The sequence below is a fragment of the Anomalospiza imberbis genome, chromosome 5 (genome assembly GCF_031753505.1).
Source record: "Anomalospiza imberbis isolate Cuckoo-Finch-1a 21T00152 chromosome 5, ASM3175350v1, whole genome shotgun sequence".
Classification (NCBI taxonomy): Eukaryota; Metazoa; Chordata; class Aves; order Passeriformes; family Viduidae; genus Anomalospiza; species Anomalospiza imberbis.
Window position 1 is genome coordinate 36,523,546 of NC_089685.1, and position 27,680 is coordinate 36,551,225.

General features: G+C 39.7%; 2 protein-coding genes across 11 annotated transcripts in view; both read right to left on the reverse strand.

The window, feature by feature from the left end:
• KCNC2 (potassium voltage-gated channel subfamily C member 2) overlaps nucleotides 1-18,773 on the reverse strand; it is a 101,328-nt gene extending 82,555 nt beyond the window's left edge. For 3 of the 10 annotated variants that reach the window (XM_068190244.1, XM_068190243.1, XM_068190245.1), the window contains exons 1-2: nucleotides 18,337-18,772; nucleotides 16,895-17,645 (exon numbers count right to left, since the gene is read on the reverse strand). In XM_068190244.1, coding sequence (XP_068046345.1) covers nucleotides 16,895-17,527 — 633 coding nt within the window. In that variant the 5' untranslated portion in view covers nucleotides 17,528-17,645; nucleotides 18,337-18,772. Of the gene's footprint in view, nucleotides 1-16,894; nucleotides 17,646-17,809; nucleotides 17,966-18,336 lie in introns of those variants that run through there. The other 7 variants (XM_068190247.1, XM_068190242.1, XM_068190240.1 and 4 more) reach the window with 6 other exon arrangements.
• Nucleotides 1-27,680, reverse strand: part of CAPS2 (calcyphosine 2) — a 170,344-nt gene that overhangs the window by 107,176 nt on the left and 35,488 nt on the right. The gene's annotated exons all lie outside the window — the stretch shown is intronic.

Here is a 27,680-nt window from a genome sequence, read left to right on the forward strand (position 1 = left end):
AGCAGAAAAATAAGTGAATTAGAAAAAGTAGAAAATAGCCTGAAGAAAATCAGTTTGTTCCAAAATGTAACAAATTCATAAAATAAGGATGATGATGATTCATGTTTTAATTTAAAAAAAGAAAAAAAGTTTTAAAAATCTAAATTTATTAGAGAAGTAGAATTGTCTCTGACACTGCATATGTAGGCAGAGTTTTCCTTTCCACACAATTATCAATAAGGCATTCTGAAGTGAATCTCTGATGAAAGGTGTCATAAAATCATCATTCACACATACCAGTTTTTATATGACTGGTTATTCCATTTCTTTCTGTTTGTTCCAAAATAATTCAAATTTTCATGAAGTAATCTGATTATGAACACAGACAAAGCAGATTATCAAGACTGTCTGACACTTTAACTGCCATCACTTATAATTCCGGAAAAGGGGTATTACAAATCTCCAAGCTTCATTTTTGATTTTTACTGTTCTTCCTCTGCTTGGGTCTTCATCTTAATTGAATGGACACAGAAGTCTCCTAAACCTAGTAATAAAAATTATAAAAATGTATCCTTGAAGTAGAGGTCGGGATTTTTTTGGTTTTTGTTTTTTTAGTTTTGTTTGTTTGTTTGTTTGTTTTGGGTCTCCTTTTTTTTTTTTTTGTGTGTGTGTGTGGTGTGTGTGTGTTAAACTTCAAATATGGCAATAAGAAATGGGGTATTTTTATATACAGTGTTTATGATTTTTAATGTCTTTTTATATTCACAGCAGCACAGAAGAGACGGTTTGCTTCATCATTCACTTGGCATGCCTCTCTAATTCTGATCCTGTGCAAAGAAGTCATGCTTGTAAGAGATCTAGAGCTCGAAGACCTTTGCTTGGCTGTAGGAGTCTCACTTTATTTTCAAGGGGAATTTCAGAGTGAACTGTTTCTGCTATGGATTACTGCCACAAAAAGTGGAATCATCATTCTTAGTATCAATGTTCCTTCAACAACAGCACTAAAATAAGTTGTGAGATGGAAAAAAAGCCTTCATTTGAGTATATCAGCTCAGAATGTATAAGACAGTCCCTTTAGGATAATTTTATTCAAGGCCATTTTGTAAAAACTAATGAGTTTGAAATTAAAAATAAAACTCTATGCCACGTAGTGGTTTTCCTGAATTTCAAATATTAAACATTTATCTTATTATCCTCTCTTCTTCCTACATGACCTCTTTTACTTTCCTGTGAACTGAAATAAAAAACAGTTCTGTTCAGTTTTCTTGAAATTCACAATTTAAATAATAATATTGCTACATAGAGGTACACACAATATTGCTACATACAGGTACACACTTAACTCAGTTTATCTAACACAGTTACACCTCAATGCCACATGTTATATATTTAACTTCAAAATCTCTTATCTAAAAAGCAACAGAAAATGCACAACAGGCACCATGTTTAATAGAGAGTTATTAAGCACAGCACCAGGATTGTGAGCTATGGACTCTCCAATAAATAAAAAGCAAGTGTATGTACAGGATCCCATTCTAAAGCTTACAGAGGTACACAGAAGATTTATGAAGATTTGAGTTCATAGTACTGTTCTTCAGATAAATCTTCAGAGAGATACATGGTAAACGCAAAGATTTAATATATTGCTTTTCAAAAGTAAAAAACCAACTGTCTAATTAAACCTAAGACTGTAGCTTTGTACAAATGGACACTGAGGCTTCTCCCTACCATTCTCCCTTCTCTTCCCTTGCCAATACTTTAATCAGCTGAAGAATTCCCAAGGACTGTGATAAATGCAAATATTTCACCCTACAAAACTGTTAACATGTATTATTTCTTCCCTAGGCAGCAGAATAAAACAAATCCAGAAGCAACTATAACCAACACAACCTACATTACAGGGCATCACCAGTTCCTAATTTTTGGAGCCTTACTTAATTTCTAGTCTTCAAACAAAACACCCCTCCCCAAAAGGCCTTTTCTTTTCTCACTCTTGACCTTTTTTTTTATTTAACTGCCATTTCAAATGCATCACTTTTCTTCAGTATCCCCCAATTAGATTTCTCCTCTAAGATCCCCTCTTCTCAAGATCTTTATGTATTTTTTGCAGATTGGTTTCCTATTTATAGGTGCACTTCCACCCTTTAGCAGACTTAACTTACCAGTCTGACAATTCTCACTTTGTCCAGTGTTCCCTTCATATTCTAGGAAATCCTTTCCTGACTCAGAGATTGCCAGACTAATGCAGGAAGCAGTGTACTTCTTTTATGCACAAACAGCCTTGACTCAACAGAACAGTACTATGAACACCAATCTTCAGAAAAAGCAAGGTAAGTATTTATCTAGGTAAGTTTTGAAAATCCGTTCATTTATTAGGGTTTTCACTCTAATGAATATCACAGGAGTGAAGGAGAGCCCTCTGAACAACTAGTGCCAAACTCAGTTTAAAATGCACTGCAAATCATTATCATGGCTACCAGCTTGTAACTTTTTCAGGGTCAAGCGAGTCACTCGTGCCAGCAATTTGCAACAACAACTAGAAATACACAGAACTATTTTTTCATGTTAAACTCTTATAATGGAAGGTTTGGGGTTTTTTTAAGATACGCAGTGAATGGGAAACGAGATCTGTCCTTAAACTCTTGGTTCAGAACCAGCTTTGTCAAATTCGGAACACACAACATCAGCACAGTACATGAACAAAAGAGAAAGTGGGTGAGACAGACATGAAGTTATACTGCTATAAATTTTCTCTTGACAAATACTTTACTGTTGGTTTACTGACTGGGAATGTGCACTGAATTCTAAGTAAAATGCTGTATGTTGGTTTAAGTTTTGACATTACTCTGTATTAGGCATCAGTGCTGAAATCCAGCCCTGTATTACACAGCTATTAACAACACACTAGAAAAGAGTTTTCCAACCTCAAAAGCCTCAGAAGAAATCCCCACAATACAGTCATTCTCTGTCAAAAGTATAGGCAGGCATCATTTCAGGTAGAAAAAGAAACTGGGCTCCCTTGGTTATCCTGCATCTTGTTTGTTCCAAAGCAATTAACTGAATGAAGAAATCACTTGCCTGTCCACAATCACAGCAGACTTAAGGCTTGCCAACTGCCATCTTCTGGAATTCATTCAGACAATACTGCCACGCGCTTTAAGCTCACCCTCAAATCTTGGCCAGATACAACTAAATGTTAGTTTTGTTTTGTTACTCCCCAACAGAAAACACCACCGTTAAACTATTAATGAATTTCCTGTAATAATTCAGTATAGCTTCCTTAAAATGTATTTTTTGATATAGTTACTCAGTATAGCTTCCCCTTGTGAGGAAAAAGAGAAAAAAAATCTAAATATTAGTGCCCCCAGAAAACTTCAAAACAACACTTCAGTTTTGATGGCAATGCTCTTCCTCTTCATAGCTTTCACATTAGATAACAATTCACATTTCTGATCAATAAGCAACATGTTTGGCATTGTTTCATCTGTTAAACAACACGTTACACATCTTGCTCATGAAAATGCATTCAAATTCATCCACCTCTACAGAGAGAATTTACAGCTACAGCTCTTGTACATGAAAAGCAGGACACAAAGATGGGGATTATTTCAGAATTAAGGATTAATTTCTGTTGAAAAACTCTCATACCAAAATTGACAGTAACTCAATTACAACAAGCTTAGCCAATACTGATCTATATAATTAAGTACAAACTATTAACCTATTAAAATGCAGCAAAGAATAGCAACTAGCTTTCAGTAACTAATGCAAATGCTCCTGAAATACAAAATTAGGTGCCACCATAAGAATTGATGACACTGACCATGCCCTTGGAATCCTACCCTCTTTTTTTTTTAAAGCCTGATGAAATGCATCCCCTAGAAAGCAGCTACAGAACACAATCAACAATCAACATGAGCTCATTCAACATATTTATCATTCTAATACATTGCAGATCAAATTGACAGCAGAGCCAACTGTAAAGATTGAACAACATTTTTCACTTTGAGACTTTACATTCTGTCGTGCTAGAATTTAACTGCACAGGCCGAATACCAAAGGTCTTTGCAGACATTCAGTGAAGAGTATCAAATTCTGCAAAATTTTTACTTAATAAAATTGTGGAAGAAAAATTATAGCAGACCAGTATGTGCCAACCTCCTCCTTAACTCATGATTTTAAAGGTCTTTTCTACTGTTCTGTGATTTTAATTCAATCTCCTTCTGTTTACATCCAACGAAGCAACTATTACTAACATGACTGAAGAGTTTTTTTTCCACATAGACTTTTCCTCAAAATTGTCACTGTTTTCTTACTGAAGTCAAAATATTTTGGATTTTTTTTCTGTATTCTTTGGGTGTAGGATATAAGCCTTCTTCTCTGAATACACTCTTTCAACTCTGCTCTATTAGTATACTATAGACACTATTATACAATACATTGTATACAACTATACAAACACTATTATCAATACATTGAGGATTTCCTCCCATACTCATTACTGCATACATTCAAATTACTACACAGTCACAGTTTACTTCTACCATAGAGCCACTGAATGAAAAAAACCTAACAAGAGAAAAAAAGAAAGAAAAAAGGGACTGTTAAATGATTACGTATGCTTACATTTTCAGGCACAGAAACCAGCAAACAATCCCCAACCTTCTTTAAAAATTACCTTAGCTCTCACTTGCACTATATTTTACAGTCACAAACAAAAATTAAATTCCTTCTTTTTTAGAAACTCTTGTTATTAGAGCACTAATTGTTTTTTTATTTATTTTTATATTGTAAGGTAAGAGAGCAGTTGTATCTTCTAAGTTTCCAGTCAAGGGTGAAACACAGAAGACATAAACCTAGATTTCCAGAACTCCCTGCTAGCACTTCAGTTCCTGATCCCTCTTCAATCTCAATGTCCCTTCAAGGATGACCAAATGAGTTCATTGTCATATAATCCCTACACCATTCCTAGCTTTCACTGTATTATGACATTCTGCATCTTCTGCTTAAATGTTGGTTTTGTAGTTTTATGCTTCTCATTAGTCAATAATCCTCACAAGAAGCAGAGATGTATGAATTTAACTTGAGCCGATCCTCTATTCCTTTCAAAAAAAAAGAACTAAGTGAAAAAAAGTCAGATTAATAATAAAACAGGCTGTAATACTTCAAAGATGAAAAATTACTCTGTGTGTTATCAACATGACCTGATGTAAATGATTGCCTAATCTGATTTTGTTTAATATAACCCCTTACTAAAGCTGAAGGAGAAAAAACTGCATCCCTGGAAGACATGCCTTTCTTAAAATGTCTTATAAAATATAATAAAGAATGTATGTTTTGACAAACAAGAATAACTTTATTCAGCCCTGAGAATCACAGATGAGATAGCATTTTACAGAAAACAAGATGTCTTAAGTTATGTAACTCCTTCAGGTTTCTCCCACATTCAGTGAGATAAAATTTATAATTAATGGAACACTACTACTGTTATCAAACATGATAAATTACTGTATGCCAATATTGTAATATAGAAGTATATCTAGTAAGATTGATCCATCATAGCCTAAAAAGGCAAGATACTCATACTGTCCACAAAACTCTACTCACACTTACAGCCAGGAACTGAATTAAGCATGCAAAAGCAAGAACATTGAATTAATAATGAAATAGAGGATGTAGCCTTCTTCATTAAATTCTTCAAGGACAAATTGGGAAATAAAAAAAAAAAAAAAAAAAAAAAAAGAAAATCTTACTGACTACCATAAGTACACGTTAGAAAGACCTATGTATTGGTTTGTTTATAAATGCATGTGTGTCTGTGCATGTACGTACATCTATACACACATACAAAATACTTGTACCCACATTTGTATATATATGGATAAGAACACCTGAAGTCTGAAAGCACTAGGATCCCAAACATCTCCCTCCTGTCTCACACTCACATTTCACCCCATTTTCACATTTCTTCAGTGCACAAAGCTGTCACACTACATGCCTGAACAGCAGAATTGCAATGAAAAATTTAGGTCACACACTTTCCTCTAGCCTCCACTTTTTCGAAGACTTTCCCAACCATAGACAAGGCTTGGGTTCCTGGAGGAAACATATTACTCACCCTGTGATTAGGAAACTGTAACAATTACCTTGTTGTTTTAAAATTGCTTTGCCAGTAAACAAACAAAAACAGATTTGCAAAGTTTGTTCATTATAACTACTAACAGACACCTCCTGATCCTTATTTGCAAGCAGCATACAAACAGCAGCAGTACAAAATAGGATATTATTATTTCTTTACATTTTAGAAAATTAGCTCTTCATATTTGAAGAAAACAGGTATCTTTTCAAAGAGTAATGCCTTCATCTCACAAATCTGTCAGGACTGCATTGCAAGAGAGGTTGCTGTAATGAAATACAAACCCAAAATAAACTAAATCTTCCCTTCTCCAGAGACTAATGGGTACATTTCTGCTACCAAATACTACATTTAAATGTCTTTCAATTGTTGAGAATACAAAGTCATTGAAATTATGCAGAGTTCTCATTTCAGTAAGTGAGGTAAGCTATCACACTTTCAAAAAAAAACTGCTAACACAGCTACTAAAGCAGTATTTGCAGTAGATAGGTATCTACAGCTATCATTGCACTTCAAAACATAGCAAAATGGTAAATTTTAATTAAAAAACATTAGAAAGGGCATTGATTCAGAAGTACTAGAGTAGCTAGTCGTTGGCTCAGTGACAGTGCAAGATGCTGAATGCAACTCAGTGCAGCTGAAGAGTGAAGAAGCAAGGAAGAACCAATTCTGAGAGCCTTCAATGATAGTTCTAAGGGACACTTACTGCTGTCACAGCTCCTGGATGGAGGTGCAGACTGTACCTACTTACCATGGCTGTTTCAAAAATGTCATAATCTAGTCATTAGGGAAGTAATTTTGAAAAGACAGAAAGATCAAATCTCCCATCTCACTAAAAGATTAAGGAAATGGCAATTGAAGCAAGAAGTTTAAGTAGATAAACCTGCAGTTCATAAAAACCCAGCATCTTCCATCCCTAAAACAGTGAACATAGACAAAAGAAACACACATGCAACTTGAAATATCTTTGCCAGTTTTAAGGTTTGGCTGGCAATATTTGACAAACCAAGACAATGAAAACATTTTATTTGCTTCAGTCCATAATGGCTCTTTTTTTTCCCAAGACATAATCTTCCCTGTTATTCAATATTTATTTTCATTTTTAATCCCCCCATTTCATTTTTTCTGCTATCAAAGCACCAACTTAAAAAATACAATGACTGACCAAGGAGACCTTGTAGCTGCAATGCATCAAACCAGTTTTGTTGACCATTCACAGGTCACTGCACTATTAGTTTCACATGCCTGTTTTGCAGAAAATGACAACCACAGCCATTTCTTTTACAATCTGCACAGGTATATCACCTAGGCAATCAGGAAAATAACTGTCTTGCTGTCAAGAGTCTCAATTCTCAAATTTGAAACTATATTCAAACAGTCTCTAATACAGCCAGCAATAAAATTCACTGGCTAAATGATTAAGGTGCCTGAAGTGTTTAAATCAATTTAACATAAAGTATTACCAAATAATGAGTTATACAGCAAAGCTGATGTTCAATACCTACACTGAAATCCTACCCTGTTTGATTTTTACCCTAAAAAAAATTGATGTCATTTGTTATATGTCTTTTATTATACACACTTTTTTTTTAAACCATGAAAATATGAAACACCATAATTGCTAAATAAAATTACTTGATTTTTCATTGTAAGGGAAAGAAGGTAAGGTTGGAAAACCAGAACTTACTTCTTTAGAATAGGATAGATTCTTTCAGTTGAAAGGGTCCTACAACAATTGTCCAGTCTTGACCATTTCACAGCTGAATCCACAGTTAAAGCATGGTCTTAAGGGCATTGCCCAAATTCTTCTTAAACGCTGACAGGCTTGGGACATTGACCACTTCTCTAGGAAGCATTTTTCCAGTGTGTGACCACCCTCTCACTAAAGAAATAGTTCCTAATGTCCAGCCTAAACTTCTGACACAGCTTGAAACTATTCCCACATCCTGTTAATGTTACCCGGAGATCAGCACCTCCCTCTCCACTTTCCCTTCTCAGGAAGCTGTAGAAAGGCATAACTCCATCCCAACTGAGTTATTTACAATTTTTAAAAATAATTTTGCAGGCCAAGGGAAGAATGTTCAAGGTGAAATTCAGATGTGTTTGTGCATCAATTACAGCCTCAAATTCAAATGAAAATCTGACGGTAGGTATCAGATCTAGAACTGCAAGTGCAAGAAAATTTATTTCCCAAATGAGATCAGAAACCAGGAAGACAAGTAAGGCTCTTCTCCAAACCATATCTGGATTAAACTTAGAATACTGAAAAATTATTGTCACAAAAAAGACATGTGTAGCACTTTTGATGATACTAATAAAAATATCAAAAATATCTCTTTCAGCTTTTAACAATTATCCTGTGAAAATGAAGATACGCCTGAAAACAATTACTAAACATAATTGCCATTCATATTAGTAGGATTACCAACTGCCAAAAAAGACTATTTCTCACTTGAAAAGTTCAGAGAATTTTTAAATGCCTATGTAAAAATAAGGACTGTTGAGGACATCTCATTTGATATTGTCTAAGAACTAAATAAAATTTATACCCAGACATTGTGTATACTTTAAAAACATTTTTTACATTTTCCTGTAATAATTTTTATATCTACATTAATAAAAATATTAAAGTTTTGTTACTGCACCGGTTTTATATAAAATATTAATTACTACATATTTGATTATCCTCAATCTTATAGTTCAGAGCATACAAAAGCCTAATATATTTTGTGAATGTTCACAATCTGACAAATTACTTAGGCCAACAGGAATGTGACTAGAAGACATTGTTATTCTCCCCATCCCTTAAGAGTGCCCACGAGCAGCAGGGTGCTGTTTGAGATGGTTAAATTCTCGCTCAGGGCTGCAGCAGGTACCAACACAATCCCCTTGCAAAAATGTCAGGGACTCAGCCTGTGCTCTGCATTATGGCAACAACATGTACCCAGCACTTCACAGCAGTGTTCTGCAGCCCCCTCTTTCAACTCAACTACATTTCATCTTCTCCAATGCAATTTTCCCTGCCATTAACTGAGTTTCACCATTTGATTTCTGTTGCTCTAAAATCCCAGGTGCTATCAGATCCTTAATATTGGAAGAGCCTTGTGCTTTTATCAAAGCAAGCAGTTTAGTGGGGTGAATGTCATTGCCAAAGAATAATTATTTCTCTTAGGGTAAGGTTTAAACAGTTAAAAAGAAGTTTACTGCTATATATCTACTATATCTTTAGTACTCTAAAAATTATCCAAGCCAAATGCAAATCTTCAAAGGATACTTACCCTTTTATAAAGACTAGGCAAAGTGGAAAAATGTAATTCTCTATGCTATAGACTAATGAAAATGCAAACACTTTAAAATTATACTTATTTAAAATTATACTTATTTCAGAAACAAGCTTAGATCATATTCCATGTCATATTTCATGCATATTAATGAACTCTACCACACTATTTTGCATTGGGCTAAGAGACTGTTCTCTGTTTACAGCCTTTTGCTGGAGTATATCAAAGACCCAATATCTAAATTTCACCTAGAAACACTAAGAAACTACCAAAGGCTGTCTGTAACAAGAAAGAATTGAATTGTCACACTACTGTAATAATTAACCTACTGGTAAAAAAGACCAAAACCACAGCAACACCTCAGAATTTTCAACTTAAAAGCAGCAGGGGGAATAACAGCACACTAATATAATACATAATTAGATGATTTGATTTTTAAGCTTCAAGCCACCACTTCAGCCAGGAAATCTGTAAAGCAAATCACAAATCACAAGACATTGTATTTCATATGATTAGATGGCATTCTATTTTTAACACTTCCGATTAACAGATGGAAGTGGAGTTTTTCTTTCAAAACCGCTTTAGTCATCATAAAGTACCAACAAAGACGTTAATTAAACAAATTAGTAGAACAAAAAAAAGCCCCAAAAATGTGTGATTCATGTTCATTCTCTACAGCTATTTCTATAACATCTGACAAAATTACCATTTAGTTATATCAACATATACATGTGTATACCACTATAGGGAAAAAAAAAAATGTACCAGGTCATCACTACAACTTGAATCTCTTTTATCATGTTGATAAATATCACCAAGCTACACTTATATTACTATGTCCTTGCACATTACCCCAACTGAATATTTCCTTCAATAAATTATTTCTGATGTGTGAAATATTCTCATGTTTCAGCCCTTGTGTGAGGGAGAAGGCTCTTTGGAAGTAAGAGCACAAGTAAGACTGGACATAGTTCCCCTATTTCCTCTCCATATAAAATCATTGAATAGCCTTGCTTAGCATTTCTGTGAAATAAAATTTTTATTCCTATGCAATTATTGATTTATACTAGGAAAGTGTGTGCTTGTGAAAGAACAAGAGTATGTAAAGGAACTGTATAACTATAAGAAATACACTAAGTAGACTGACAGCTGATAGCTTGATATTCTGTATATTACTGTACCTGTATTTTATTTGCTTAATTTACTCACTATTAAAAAAACAAAAACAAACCCAAAAAAAAACCCTGCAGAAATCCCCACAACTTTTTACACTGAATCAGTAAGTTTTTATAAACCATGCTGACAGAAGTGAGCTCTAAAGAAAAGTTTAGTAAAGAGAATTAAAAGGGAACACAATACCTCCACTGGGTGCTAAATATAGAGAGCATAAACCCTCTCTTTCCAGTAATGGCTGAAGGAAACTTTCCTTCCCTAAGATGAGCCACGAATCTGAATCACAGGATGAGCAGGAACCATCTCCTGAGAAATGAACAGTGCTGAAACAGCACTTGATCATGAGAAGAACTTGTTTCTTCCATCTTAAAACTACTGGACATCACTTTTATAACAGATTATTACAACATTAAAAATTTACAGAGGGAGCCTTTCCTCTTCTCTTATTCTTCTACCGCAGCTGCAAGGCACCTTCACAGGAAGAGAACAATCACGTTCTGACAATGATCACTAAGCAGAGAAGGATAGGCAAATTTTACACAAACTTCCCTTACAGTATATTAAAGTCCCTACAGTGAAGGACATTAATCAAGGATATGGAATTTGTCTGAGTTCTGAACTTTTTTGATTATGACTTAACACAAACTCACCAAATCAAGCAAAAATGGTGATTTCTTCACAGGGTATTGATTGATGTATTTACTTTGGACTAAGTACCGAACACCTTAAGAATAAAAGGACCTTGAAGATACCCGTTTTCTTGCATCACTTATTTCATATTCTGACTGCATCACACGACATGCATGATAACATGATTCCTCGGATGACAGTAACACTGAAACCTATACAATATTCATCTCAAGTTGTGAGCTATTCCTCTCACCACCATCTTATTCAGTTTGAGAATAAATTCTCATCCTCAAAGTAAACCATTTAAGAATTTTATCACTGTAAACAAACATGACAAATACTACATTCTATATTAACTACATTAAAAAGTAGAACTACTAACTACATAAAAGAGAGAACATTGTCTGCCAGATTACTCAATTTAAAATAGTTCTCACACTGTTACTATATTGGGCTGCGTCTAATGAGCTGTTTTCCACTTCCAGTTACACCAAAACAAATTCAACCTAAGTCCATTAACCAAATTATTTTAGAGTCACTGAAGGACAATCTGGATGTATGCACGTGCACATACCTAATAGCATCTATTTCTGAAATGATAGGACAGATCATCTCTGTGTCATTTATGTCAGAGCCATGACAAAATCCTTTTCCCAGATGAATAAGTGACAGTGAGAAGGCTGTTTTCAATGGGAAGAGGAAGCGAAGACCTGGCTTGTTTCCATGGAAACACTAGCAGCATCAGGCAGAACAGCTGTAGAGGAAGAGGCAGAAGTTAGGAAGGCAGAAATCTTGCTGATTTTACCTCACTGATGTCAGTACCATCAGAAACCATCTACACTTAGGGTAGATCAAGCTACTTGATTATACATCATGTAATATGATAGAATTTCCAGTCAGGACTTTTTAAAGCCAGCATGCCAGAAGTAAATTAATAAAAATTACTTACAATGTGATTTAGGCAGCCCATGTATGCATGAAGCTACAGAGTGTATGAATATCTGTAACAGTAATGCATTATGACTTTTGTCATTAGGAACCATCTTGATGTGTCTTTAAAAAAGACAGCTCCCATAGCATAAATGCGTCAAGCAGAATGACTGTTTCTCACTAATTTAATGTCATTGACTATTTTCCCACTTGTAAATAAATCCAGTGCTTTGATTACCAAACAAAGGAATACCCTCTTTTGAAGCATCAACCTTAACTATTTTCTTTGTGCCATTTTCAGACAATGTCTGCCTAAATAATAATTGAATGGTAAAATCTAAAGTATATCTGCTTTCCTCATTGAATAAAAGACAGAGTAAAGATTTCTATTTATGTATTAAAGGGCTTCTTATCAGTTAAGAAAGCTAACCTTTGCTATTCATTATTAATCTACAAACATGTATTCTGAGATTAATGTACCTCCACCACTCCATTCACAGTATTTCAGACTGCTGCAGCAGTGTTGTTTCCACCAAAAATAAAATCTGTCTTGCATCAGAACAGGCAAAGCCCTAAAAATATAACTCACTTCAGTCATTCACCATAGTACATGACAGGCTTCCTAAATCAAGGCTCTCTTGACAGGTATCAAAGTAGGTATCTAGGTACCTGGAGAAAACATAAGCAAGCCACCAAATAAAGACATAAGTTATCCTTGATAAGAATGTTCTCCAACATAACTTATGTATCTTTAGCCTCTCAAGGGAATCTATAAAATCATATTTTTCCTGTCTCCCATCCTACTCATTTCAGCTGATTCTTCACCTCACCAAATGTCCAAAGCTGGTGTAGATGCAATGGGTCACTGAAAGGCATCTCTGACAAGTTAACATCATATAAAGCAGTAGAGGGGAATGTTATTTCCCTCCAAAAATACCACCCACTGCTCAAATACAGCTCCCCATGTCACTATGAAGCAGCAACAGTATTTTTAAGAACACTTGCAGGATGTATCTTGATGCCTAGACTGCAAGGCTTCTGTGGGTTTATTTGCATTGCAGTGAATATTTACTTACAGCAAACTTGACAAATACTTGCTAATTAGGATTTATATTTTCTTGTAAACCAAGTAATGATGATCTTTCCTAGAGATAAAAACCATAGCAAAGTGGCTGTGTAAGTTGCCTTCAGCTGCTGCAAACAGCAGTGCCAGCTCAAGTGCCCTGGACCATGCTGATTGCCGCACTGCTTAACTACCCCACGTGGCAGGTGCTGCCCCTTATCCATGAACAGATTTACAGTCTTCCCAAAACATTAAGGATATATAGCTATGGACTTGGTGAATTTCAGGGCCATTTTTGCATTCCTCTGCACCCAGTACAGGAGTAATCGATAATCCTTAGGAAAAAATCAATGACAAATACTAATTACTTCTTTAAACAGCATCATTTTTCAACTGTTATTCAAAAGTAAAAAGGCTTTAGAGGTAATTACTTTGAAATAGGATATCTGAGATGAGCACTGGCATTCCAGTTCCTACTGGACATATGCAGACACTTTTTGAATTCAGCACTAAATATTGCCTCTTGTGCTTTCTTACAAACTACTTAAATGTATCTTTGCACTTTACTAAACCAAACAAGTATCACATAGGAGCCACTGGACACCAAAATCACTTACAGATATTAACCAACAAAACAGTGCAGAGTTTTTAGTCAGATAAGAATTAGGTGTCTGTTTCAGAGAGGTTTAAACCAACGCACAAAGATTCAGTCACCCGGCATTCCTCCTCCTGTGACAGCACCTTATGCCAGTAGATTTCCATATCTACATTACCAGCATTGTGTCAAACAGCCTTTTGTGAATGATCGTTCTATTACACGTGGAGTGAAAGGAGTACAGCTGCACTCTTTAATTTCATTTCACGGTCCATGAAATCCCAAATGGTAATATGAAGACAGAAATAACAATCAGACCTAACTCCTGAACTTGGGAAACAAAGGAAAGTGTTTCAGGCTTCAAAGCAATCATATATACATGGATTATATTTCATATTTACAAGCCCCATGTTTAGTAAATGTCACTATATGACTATCAAATTGCATGCACTAAAAGTTGAATTTTTTTTAGAATCTCAACAAAAAGTAAACCTTCTTGTCAACAAACTAGTTCCACTATTTATATAACATTACTGGATGGTCTGGCTAGAATAATCTTGTGTGTGCACTATCCCCAAAGAGGTTACCATGGCAACTTATATTTGAATTTCTATAAATTTCTATTTTTAGAGATCACAGTTTTGAATAAAGAAAACCACAAAAATTAAGTACCATTTCATTAACAGATAATATTCAATTTTTATCAGCATCTTAATTCCCAAAAAAGACACTAGTGAACCTAAATCAGTAATGCTAAAAAGAAAGTTATTATCACAGCTCTTAGGAAAGTTTACCACTAAGAAGCCCCACCATAATCTAAGTGGTGTATGAGTCAGTAACTAACACTGTGAGGCAAAGATTGATATTCACAGAGTTTTGTCTTGATTTCAGTAAGCCCAGGATTTCACTCAAATGTTTTTAGAGTTAGTCATCATCTCTGCTGACACAAAACAAGAGTGTATTTGCCAGAATATTGAGAAAATTAGGGTTCTTGTTTCAGGTGTGGAAAAACATAATGTCTCAGTTCCAAACTAAGGTTACCATCACCTTAAACTAATGTGTTCAAGAGTGCTTACTAAGTGCGTGCGAGTCCTTATATACAAATTCACTTTAATGCTTTAAAACTCACCAGAAATTCTCAATATTGTCTCCCTACCTGAAAGATCAAGTATAGATCTTCAGAAAATGAAAATGCAGATTTAGACACTGTTGCTATGGTTCTGACACTGCCTTATTCTGGATGCCTGGGTTTGAAATCAGAATAAAATCTTTAAAACCAGCTAAGTTATAAAAAGTTAAATACTGTAAGAGATTAATACTGCCATGCTGCAATTCCCTACTATAGTGTTAATTACAGTATTCATTTTGCAAATTTGAAATATCTTCACCCAAACCACTAACGGTTCAGGATGACCTAGTACAGATGGAAAATTTGGAAAGCAAGTGCCTACAGGTTCTGTCAAAGACTGGACTGAAAACCCAACTTCAACTCCAGGGCACAACAGCATGCCTACCTTCCTACTTCTCCTGGTATCTTCCATTTAACATTTACTCCATACTCCTCAGTTCCCCAGCAAAGTTGAGCAGGAAGATTCTCTGTCATAAAAGCTGCATTTTTGACACTGTCAGCAACTTTCCACAAGACAGTAGGTGAAAGAAAACCTGCAGGCAATCACCTCATACACTACATTCTGTCAGGAAACTGACAGCCAAATTTTCTTTAGGATGCCGGCAGCTGAGATGCGAGATGAGGGTATGTCACTGATGAGCAAAGATAGACACTTCTGGCAGCTTTTCTTCAGAACCCATTCTTTATTAAAAACATGTTTTAAGAATCAACTGGAGCCAGCTTTTGAGGGAAAACATACTGGTAGGCAACATTCAAAAACTTAACAACGTTGGCACTCAGTAAGTGACAGTAATAAGTGTGAGGACTTTTACTTTCTGTTTAACTTACCTCAATAAGCTCATAGGGTAAGTGGGTAGAAATGGCATCATACCATGGGGTACAATTCCAGAAGTCACTAAACCACACACTTATATGCACACCTGTGAGACTGCCAGCAGAATAAGTGGAACTGATTAGGAGATTACACCCACCATAACCGCACTTTCTGCAGAATGAGATTTAGCTCTAAATACTTTGTGGAAATCCTCATAAACAAGCTACAAAATACTTATTGCCATTTTATAATCAAGCATTTCCTGTTACAAGTCCTTTGTCTTGTATTGCAGGGAGGATTTGCTGGTGGTTGCTGGTCTGGTTAAATTGGAGACACCACTGCATATTTCTCTCAAAGGAATTACAACCATTTGTTTGCTCCAAAGCCCTGAGTTAGAAAGCGAACCTGCATTGCCACTGACAACTGCAATGAAAAGACAGAACTAAAATCTAAGTCATCCAAGTATAAAGCAGCGAGCATAAAAATCTAAAATCCCTATCTAAGTAAAAGAAAGTCAGTATGATCACATACTGTCTTGTCCCCAGTCCCTCAGTCACTGAGCCAGCCAGGGTCACCCTGAGAAATCAATGGAGGAAGAGCCAGGGTGACCCCCTGTCACATTTACTTTGTTGAACCGGGATCACCTACCAGTGCAGACAGAACGAAGCTCAGAATGGACTGAGGTTGCTGTCCTGTGTCACTGTCACCACCTGACCCCAAACCCAAGACCTCAGGCCAGCTGCCCCGGCCCCAAACGCACATTCATGCAGGCGCTCAGGGAGGATGAGGGTGCCTTGGGGCTGATCCTGCTCACACCCACACACAAACAGGTCCACCAGTGAGTCAGCCCCTCCACAACCACACACAGGCCAGGGGGGGACTATGGCTCCCTTGCAGTTCCCACCTCACCCCCTACACTCCCATGGGAAGGATGGGATACACTCCACAGCGGGACCCTCGTGCTGCCTGACATTGCCTGGCGATGTCAGGGGACAAGTATCACCACCCCACGTGGACCAATGTCCCCCCTTGCAGTGGCCCACCAAAGCATCATTCTGCACGCACACCCCGAGCGGGGCGAGCTTCCCCGTGATGCCGGCTCCCGCTCCAGCAGCTCCCCGGCCTCCCCAGCGCCCGGTGGGAGCGCCGGCCGGCGGCGCTTACCCTGGCGGCACGGGAGGAGTAAGGGTCCTCGAAGAGCGCCCAGACACGGGGCTGCAGCCGCCGCCAGCGCCCGCCCTTGCCCTCGGCGGCCGCCCCCACGTCCTCGATGCCCAGTCTCTTGGCGGCCAAATCGTCGTCGTCGCCGTCGGGGGGCGGCTCGCCCGTCAGCAGGTCGGGTGCCTCGAAGATGTCGAGGGCCTCCTCGGCGTCGCGGTGCTGGCGGTAGGTCATCCAGCAGCAGGGCTCCACGTCGGTCTCGTCGATGCCCCAGAAGGCCAGCTCCTCCTCGAAGAGCGGCCCGCAGACGTCGGCGGGGCAGTGCAGCTTGCCGGTGCGGTAGTAGTTGAGTACATAGGCGAAGACCCCCGGGTGCCGGTCAAAGAAAAACTCGCTGGCGCCGCCGCTGCCCCGGGGGCTGCAGCCGCTGCCGGGTTCCGGGCAGCCGCCCGCCGGAGGCGGCGGGGGGTTGGGGGGCGGCGGCGGCTCCTCGCCGCCCGGGGACTCGCTCTGGGACTCGCAGGCGAGCAGAGCCAGGCGGGTCCCCGGCAGGGTCTTCAGGGTGCTGCGGTAGGTCTCGTGCCGCGTGCCCCCCACGTTGAGGATCACCCTCTCGTTGTCCTCGAGCTTCCCCATCGCTCCGGGTGGGACATGACTGGGGAGAGCACGGGAGGCGGCGGCGGGGATTGGGAGGGGGGCGCGCCGCTCGCTGGGCAGCCGGTCGCCGGCAGGTCCGTGGGGAACGAGCTTCTGCCTTAAACGCAAACAGAAGAAATCGAGGAGAAGCCCCACAAGCACTACCGGAGGAGGACCGTTCCCCGCGGTCACGGCCTGTCCCAGACCCCTCCCAAGATCTCCCGCGTACCCGCACTCCGGTGAGAGCCCTCCCGGCCCGGCCCGGCCCGGCCCGCCACCCACCGCCGGCCAGCTCCGCACGCTCCTCAGCGGAGGGCTGTGCCGCCTGCCCGCTCCGGGCACAGCTCCGGGCTGTCTCCCGCTTCCCCTGGAAGCAAGCTACCGAAATGGCACTGCTGCTGCTTCGACCGCGTATGGATCCGCCACGGTCCCCACCCCCTTCTCCCTCGCGAGGCTATGTGAACCGAGTTGATGGAACGGAAAGTGTACGGTTAATTATTTAATGGGTATCTATCATTTATTATCCTAACAGCTTAACGAGGGGGAAAAAATAAGGCTTAGATATTTCTTTCTTCCTCCCCACCCCCACTGTGGGAGGGAGGAAAGGGTTGCTTTTTGGGAAGAAATACAGAGCACCCCATAAGCGCAGGCAGCAGGCATACTCTAGGAACAGCTGTGTGGAGCTCGGCTCTCTGCTTTCTCAGACAAATCACGAAGGCGAGCGCGCATCTCGGGGAAGGGCAGGTGGGATCAGCACTGCCGTGGGTGCCTCCCGCTCCCCCGCCAGCCCCGCGCCGCCCCGCCGCTACCTTTGCCGGAGGAGCGACAGCGGCTTCTGTTCCCGGGCGAGCTCCAGCACTGGCCGCTCTCCGTGCCGCCCTGCCAGGCGAGACTACTTGTTGTCGGTTCGAGTGTTTCTCCGCGTTCAGGTGGCTGTTTCACCTCCCTCCATGCCCAACTCCGACAGGCGTAACAGCGGCTCCCGCCGCCCGCGCGGAGATCCTGCTCCCCTCATTTTACAGGGGGGATGTGGCCGTTCCACGTCGGGGCTGGGAGCGGGGACCACTGGCGGAGCGCAGAGCCATGAGCAGGAACCGCGACGGCCGTAATTCCACTGGCGCTCGAGGAAGACGAGCCCAAAGGTGAAATCGTACCTCATTTGGGGCCGCAGCTCCGCCCCGGGGCGGGGGCAGGGGCAGCCGAGGCGGCCCTACACACCCCTCCGGTCCCGCGCTACCAGCCTTGGGGGGCGCACGGAGGCGATAGCGAAAACAAGCGCTGCATCTTTCCGGAAAAGACACCACCTCCGCTGCTGATACGTGGACATTTGGTTCACTTAAGTAAAGCAAGCGGGAAGGGAGCAGGGCTGAGAATAGTTCTTTTTCGGAGAAATGCAGAAAAATCAGCTGTAGCTACAGGTGGTTGCTCAGCCCCCAGGAGAGGATCACAGAGTCCGCAGAGCCCCGGCGGGCGGGGCGCCGGGGGACCGTGGCGGCGGCGGGGAGTGCCCCGACTCGGGAGAGCCCCAGAGCCAGCTCTTGCGCCGGCCGGCAGTGGGCTTTGGGGATCCGGCTTAAGGAGAGGGCATCCGCTTTCCATGTCGGCGAAGAAAAATAGAGCAGTGGGTGCACTTCAAACTTCGTGCACTGCATTGGTGTGGCAGAGGGGATGGAACTTGAGAGTCCCCAATAATATATGAGGGAAACCAATGCTTGTGCACTATAATATATGAGAGAGTCCCATATCTCTGCCTCCAAGCCAGCTGAGTTATTTTCTACAGCCTACACTGCTGCCTGATTTCAGCTGGGTTGGTCAAAGGGAAAGAAGCTTCCAGCCCCAAAGAGAAGATCTGCAACATGAGAGGTGATCCCTATTGCCGTTTCCTCAAAAGAAAAAAAAAGTTCCTCCACGCAAAGGGTATTCCCTGCCCTGAAGGAGGGCAATGAGTGGAATAATGGTATCTGAAATGTCCTCTTTCCGCATCAGAGCCTTCGGCTGGGCACTTGCTGGCGTCTGGAGGGCAAAGCTCTGCTGGAAGCAATGCTCTGAGGACACTTTGCTTAGACCAGATTGCTTTAACCCAGATCTGTCCATATGTGGCATTCATGATGTAAACACAGGCTCCCAAAGCAGCAGCAACTTTAAGAAATGGGTTTTGGAAGCTTTCTCCAGATGTACATTTTTAAGTTCCTAAAAAAAACCCAGTAAAATCTATCCTGCCAAAGCAGATATAATCAGTTAGCAAAAACCCTTGTAACCCAAATTAATATTCAACTACATAGTTGTAAATGCAGTGGAAAAGATTCTACCATCCTAATGCCACCTATGGCCTTTCATGCCATACTTGATTTTCTTTGCAGATGGGATTTTTCTGGAAAGGGTGTCCCCTTTTCAGAGAGAAAGAGTGAGTAAGACAAAAGGACTATTCATTGTCTTCTCTCTGACCTATAAGAGGTTTCTGGAGAAATGCAACACATTAAAGCTCTGCAGCATTCATCCAATATAGAAAACCATAGGGTGGCAGTAGCTGCCAAAACACTACACAAACTGTACCATCACAGAGTACTAGGACTTCCATCTGAACTGTCACTGTGTGCTCAAGTCCCGCATCTGTGCACAAGTTAACAAGCCGACCCCTCCAGAAAAAAAAAAAAAAAAAAAAAAAAAAAAAAAAAAAAGCCCCAACAATAACAAAATCAGCAAAACCCCCCTAAACCCAGCCCCACTAACCACCCCCCAAAAAACCCCCCACAACCCACCCAAAATCCTAAGAAACCCGAGACTAACACGGATGGCATCTAATAAAATCTTTGCATTCATACCTGTAATGCCATTACCATGAAAAAGGCATTTATTAAGAGCAAGCAGTTGACACTTCAGACTTATGAAGCACGCAGGGGGTTTTACTGCATGGTAAGAATAGCAACAGAAAAAATTTTTCTAATTGGTAAGAAAAGGAATGTTCTCTTCCAGAATATAATAGTCCTTCAGTCATATTAAAAATTTCACATTCTATAACTTGTCTGTTACTAAATAGAATGTTGTTAATTTCTCTGTGTGTGATTCTTCCTCGTAGTTTCATCATGGGGCAGACTTCTTAATGAAGGATGAAGTTATGTTAGATGTTGACTTTCTAGAGCTGAAATTTTCTTGAATCACAATATCCTACATAGACATAGTGACATTTATGAATTAATTTCCTCCTTACAAGAGTTTGACCTGAATTTTTGCACTCCTCAGTGCTTCCAGTAAGAGTGAAAGCATGAGACATATGTAAGAGAGAGAAATGTGTCTGCTGAGTGAAATGTGTCTGCAAAGGGGGAAAAAACCCCAACAAACCCAAAAACTATTTACACACATGCTCAAACATATACATTTAAAAGATAAGTGGAAACATTTCTGTAGCTCAGAATTTGGAGCTTTATTTGAGGAACTGAGTGATACGAGCAATGTACAACTGATTTTCGCTGTTAGTTAATAATCCCTTTACAAAGGGAAAGGTCCTATGTTATGCTTTTCATCAGCAAAGCAATAAAATTAGATATAATGATCACAGTGAGAAAACCAAGGCAAATGAGCATTTTACTTACTAGGAGCAATCATTTTTTGTGCAAGCTTGAGTATTGTAATGCAAACTCATTGGGTTACCAGCTGTCTAACAACAAGAGTAAATGGAAGTAGGGATTTACCCAAAAGAAAAGCAAATTTGAGGAAAAATGCAGTGTACTTCAGCTAAAGTCATGCTCTGAATCACCTTCTGGAGGAGGTCTGTCCCTGTTAACTAGTGGGTCCCTGGGAAGGTTACTCTGGCCAGATAACATCTGTCATCCTGAGGAGGACTTGAGAGGTTGAAGCCACCAAGTTTTTCTAGTGCAGATTACTATTCCATATTATTCATATGATGTCAAATTGGGAAACAAAAAATAATCAATTTTATAATCAAAAATTATAACTGAAGACAGTACAAAGGTAAAATATTATCTACTTATAACAACTTTATCATTAAATAAATTAATTATTTTAAACATCCACTGTCATTAACATTTTATTAAGCCTCTACTTGTTTCTTTCATGTATTTTGCTATTTTCCCTTATTATTTATAATAATCTCTACTATTTATAATTACATGTACTTATCTTGCAGAACATGGCAGCCACACTATACTGAAGTACACTGATGATCAGTCAGAATCTTACTCTGAAACTGCAAAAACCCCTGAATTAATAGATTAAGTAAACATCTCTGAAATATAACTGTAAGGAGCCATGGTGTAGTTAAATTGGATGAAGCTCAAAACAAAGCTAGCAGAAAGATGTCATTATTTTTAAATTCCAATGCAAGATTGCATTTTTAGTTAATGCGAGTGAGATATAAACTTGGTTTGATCAAAAATACAGAATTATTGAAAAAAAGTCTTACTGTAGAGAAATATGAAAAAAAGTAAGCTTGGACAAGACAGACATACAAAATGTGAAAGCTATGATGAAGTCAGCCTGCTCTTAGTCCCACACTAGCATGCAGGAGCTCTCCATATGAGAGGCTTTATACAGACAGGTGTGCTTCATATGATTTCCCCTCGATTTCAGCTCCCTGAGAAATTCTGGGGAATGTGGTATCTCATTAAAAAATGAAAGCCTGGAAAAAGTTCTTGTATATTACACTTATCAAGGAAATTAAAAATAGTGAACACAAGACTGGGGTCTCCTGAGAAGAGATGACGTAGTAGAAAAAAGTACAGGTGAGCACTAATTGCATTGCCTAATTAGCAATCCCCAGTATGATCCACGCTATGTGGTTATATCTTTGCCTTCCCTAGTGGTGGGGATGGAATTCTAAAGTGTATGTACATTTAAAATGGCTTTGGGTTTCTCTCTTCAAAAGAAAGGCAGAGGTTGGTATGTTCAAGGGCGAAAATCCCCCATGTCAGGATTGTTTTGCCTGGGATGCTACAAGAACACACGTAGGCAAGTGCAGCCTTTCCAGTAGATCACCTCCTCCAGGCTCATAATCGTTCAGATCCAAGGTATCTGTTCTCACAGGTACCTGCTCTCACCTGGTGAAACTCCCCCTTAGAGAGGGATGTCACCATTCCACTGTTCCTTTAGATCAGGGATAAATAGCACATGGCCTTTGCCCAGTGTCAACCTCACCAGAATCTTCAAGTCACTGCCTTTTTCCTTCATGACCCTGGGGTGTCCTCTGCCCCTCCCAGTACTAATGCCAGAGGTATTAGCAATGCAAGATGGTGGAAGGCAAGATTACTCACCTGTTTCTGCTGTGATTCAAGTGCCTTCGTCAGTGCTGATTCATGTTTGTGGGATGCAGATTTCCTCAAGAGCTTTAGGATATTACATTCTGCTTATAAAAGGAGATATTGCCTCAGGCTCTGTCCACACTTACATTTTTTAGTGTCCAGTGCTAAAATAGTTGAAATTAATTTTTTATCTATCCAGAAAATTTCCTTCAATTTCAGGTAAAGGTCAGTGATGTGTTTTTCTCTTTCATATCTAGCCAGCACATGATGCCTCTTCTAAGGGTCTGGCACCTCTCAGGAAGAGTGCCTTTGCAAAGACTCATTAGGCAGTGAGAAAGTACTGAGCACCTGGACAGCCACTTACTCCTTAGTTCATGTGTAAATACATGGACTGAGCTTCTTCCAGGTGCTCTTAGTACTTAAAGAGACTGAAAGAAATGGGTCTTGGAATGTCCTCCAAGCATACAGAGTCCCAAGAGACAGGAAAATGAATGCAGTATCTCCAAACAGCTCTTGGGTACAAGCTTTCCTCATTCAAAAGGAATAAAACTTCCCATTTCTATTTGGAAATGGCAGGGAGATGGAAAATGGGGAAATGTCAAAGCTGTGTATCTTCTCTTACAGCATGGCCAGCAGAGCCAAGGTAGCCTGCACCAACTTGGAGGAGTTTCTGTTTCCTGGCAGTGTAATGAAAATTTTGGGAAACTCTGCTTCTAAAATTTCTGTGCTTTTGTACTTTTTATCTCTCTCATTAATTTTAACTGAAGTTTTTGGGCAACACATAAATAATAAAACTTTGTGTCAGTATAATGAGGGCCTCATCTGGTTGCAAGTCTTAAGCATTCATATAATATAAATAATAAACCATCACCTAGATTGCAGGACAATTAGGTTTCTTCAGCTACAGAAGAGCATGCTCTATAAGAACTAACCTTATCTAAACAGAAGTGCACTATTACCTAATTTTAGAAGTCTCTTCAGAACAGAGACCAAAAAATCCCAGACCAACCACCACAACAACAACCCTAAACAAAACACAAACATCTGTAACACACTTTGCTCTGAAACTTCTGTCAGTTTCATTTCACTGGCAAATACTGTATTAAGAAACAGACAATTTATAGAGGACTGTATATGTACAGTCAACAACCTTGCAAAGAAATTTAAAGTGGTATTTAGTTTCTAAGTCTTTGAAGTGATCAAACTGACTTGGACATATTTTGACTTGTAGAGAAAAAATGGAAAAGAGACCTTTACACTTTATTTTGGTAAATTAAATGATCTGTCCTCCAGCATACACTCTATATACTACCTAATTAATATTCAAACTGTTATTGAACAGCTAGTCTGTGTTTTTAAAAGATTAGGTCTATTCAATAAAATATTCTGGAAGCAGTCTTGTGTTTCAGTTAATGCTAACTTTTACTAATCTTCTAAAATCTGTTTAAATCTGATACATAATTTACATATGACAGTGATTTATTTGAGGAAGTCAGCACACCCTCCCTCACATGCTACCAAAAGCAATGAAAACACACAATAAGGACTACAGACGTTTTCAAGTGACTGGCACTGTTACACCTAGTTTCTGTGTTTCATCGACCTCCAACTGGAAACCTCATCTATCATCTTCTTCCTTTCCATGACTAGCAATCTCCATTTCTTTCAATTAATTTTTAGGAAGAGACCATAATACAAATGCCTCAAGAATACAGGCTTTAATATGCTTTAATAAATCATATTCTGAAGATGTTTGCACTGATGATCATTGAGGCAACCCCAAAGCAGCAGCAATTTAATCGATTATCAGTGTATAGAGGATACTTTGTAATAATAATTTTCTACTATTGAGTCAAAGTTTAATAATTTTGTTTTGCAACGCTTTTGTCTTCCCGCTGTGAATAGATGCAGTTTACCTATTAGAAAGGCAACTCCAAGAGTTCAAAGCACAGAAGTCTCCCACAGAGCATCACTGACTAAGGCAGGCAGATTTGAAATCAGATGCCTGAGTAGTGTAGGAAGCAAAGAGGTTTCTTCTTAGTTTCTGCAGTCTCATATGGCAGACCCAATCTCAGTGCATGCAAGCTTGATTAATTTTGACTGCCTCCATTCAGCTGCAGTGAAGCTTTTCCTCTCCTAATTTTTTTTTTGTGCTACTTTGCAGACAAGATTGCCCAAATCTGGACTGAGCTGTCTACTGCCATGGAAACAGAACAGCATTCTCAAGAGATAAACACTGCATCTCCTCTGCTTGTGCTTCGGTCTTGCTTGCCAAAGTTAGAGGCACTGCTACAGATTTCTGCTATGACCCATAAACTGGAACCATTACCCTACCAGACCGGGGAGAGCCAGATAGGAATCACCAGATCCACTGCAGGTAGCATCATCAGCATTTCCTCCTCAGAGATAAGGTGCCAGTGAGCCTTAAACAGCTGTGCAAGGTCATGCTGAGGTGGGAAGTCTTGGCAGACACAACATAACTAACTGTGAGTTAGTAGCCCTTCTTAGTATTAGGAAAATAATGCAAGGTTGTCAAATTGTGGGTTTCTCCATGTCTTTGAACAAGTCAGGTTATATACTTAGAGTAAAACCACATTGGTCATATTGACTGTTACACTTAGCTGTCAGAGAACATGCCATGTCCGTGCTGGTCTTGTAAACATTTCAGCATCATTTGATACTCTTTAGATCTTTTCCCAATTTGTTTTGAACTGCAGTGCTCTAGAAGAAGTATACCTTTCTTAAAAGAAAAAAAGAGCTGGTTTGGACAAATGTGAGGTAGGTGCAGGCTGAGGGGCTGCTGTTGCAGCAAATACTGTTAAGCACACCACCTGAGTCAGGGACAGGAGGTACAACAACACTAACAAAACACCAGCTACCTGTCCTGTGCACGTGGGTGTAAGTGGAGATGTGGAGAGATGTACCTGGACTGAAGGAATGGGGCCATCAAGGCATAAGCAGTCTTATCTGAGGCTCTGCACACCTCCTGCAGTAGGAACCCAGAACAGAGACAGGTGTTAGGTCCTGGACTGATCTGATCTGTCCAATCATAGAAACGGGGAAATGGGGATCAACCTCTAACATCTGTGTCCAGGAAGAGTGAATACTCACTTCACTTTTGCTAGTCACTATAGTTATGATGAATTCCATAAACTCTTCTATATTCAGAAAGAGAATGATACATGACTTAAAGTTCTGGAAGGCTCTGTTTTTTCTTTGGAATAAGCAGGCAGCCTAAAGAGTGTGACATCACAACCGTAAAGCAACTGCCTAAAGCAGCACACGCCTGCCAGGGACTAACCAAGACTCTGCCACAACTCTCATGACTCCTTTTCTTTAGAATGGGTTGCTGTAGAACCTCCATCTCCCTACAACTTGAAAGCACACAGGCTAAAATGTCCTGAAAGTTTAATAACCCTTTTTAAGAAGACATTTTCACTTCAAGATCACAGTGCACATGCAGCAGCATGGGTACAAACTTCCTATCAGCCTCTGGTGGGAATTCAAGGTGCTAGTTTTGTAACTTCACCCTTCTACTTAGCTTGCAATTGGGCCTTTAAGAGGACTGGCAGAGAGACAGAAGTCAATCAGCTGTAGCTGGGAACACCATTTAAATATGCAAGACAGCTGCTAGCAAGGTATGCACAGAGAAGCCCCTTGCTGTCACTGTGTTCCACTCAGGTTCTCATCTGCTTTTTCTCAAGATCGAGGCTCACAACAGCACACACACAGAGCCAACCAAATCCTCCCTATCAGATTTTTTTTGCAAATGTTGACTGCCAAAATGGAAGAAGAATTCGCATATCATGTAACAATTGTTTTTTTAGAAAACTTTATGCAGTCAGGAAATATCACATGGGAGATTCAAAGGCCCTCTCTAAAAAGTAATAGCTTCTAAAGATCTGCTTGCAAATCACCAAAAAAAGGAAATCCTCATATTTTAAACCCCTGCCAGTCAAGGAACCTACCTTAGTGTTCCTGCTAGACAAAGCAGAGTTGAAGATTTGCTCTGACTTTCCAATAATCTTCTCATACTAATAATTGCTGCCATATGTACTTGTTAAGCAAGATGCAATTCGAGATGCTTGCTATTACATTAAAAGTGAGCTGTTTGTATCATTGACACAGTATTCCCCATCTCCCATCCTCATGTCTTCCTGGTCTCATATTTTTTTCCAATTCATATTTTACATTTTCTGAGGCAAGGATTATATCCCCATGTAGTAGTATGCATTGTACCTAGCCCAGGCCATGACACATCTTCAAAGCTAGAAAGCACAATAATGAAACAGTCACTGACATGTCCCAGCTCAAAAAGATTCAGCAGCAAAAGGGGAGGCAGAGTAGAAGAAAAAATGCAAAAAGAGATGCTCTGAGAGCAGAGCTGCCGACTTAAATATACCTTTAAATTTCTCCCACTACTGTGACTAAAAGATTGGTACTCCTCCTCCATAAAAGGAAGCTCTAATTTAAAATCTAGCAGTATCATAATTAATGTGAATATTATGCTAATCGTGGGGGAAAAAAGACTACTGCTTATCAGGTTCATTTACATTTTTAAATAACTCCTTGGCTTAGGCTTTTAATATTAATTTTGAAAATTTCTTCGGATGTTCCATATGCCAGCTCCCATCCTACAGCCACCCAGCCCTTCCCTTAGGCAAAATGCATTCAAGAATACAGATGGGCAAGAAGTCCAATGGTTCATCATCTCTCCTAAAGGGAAAAGCATCTCCACATCTTGTTTTGGTGACAGGACAATCAGCTGCATGCTACAGAGTGGACATAAGGCATTTCCAGAAGCACAGATATGACACCAGCCTCCATTTACATTTTACTAGATCACTAAACTGACACCTACTATGCCAATTCTTGTTTGATGCTTCTGAACACTTTTA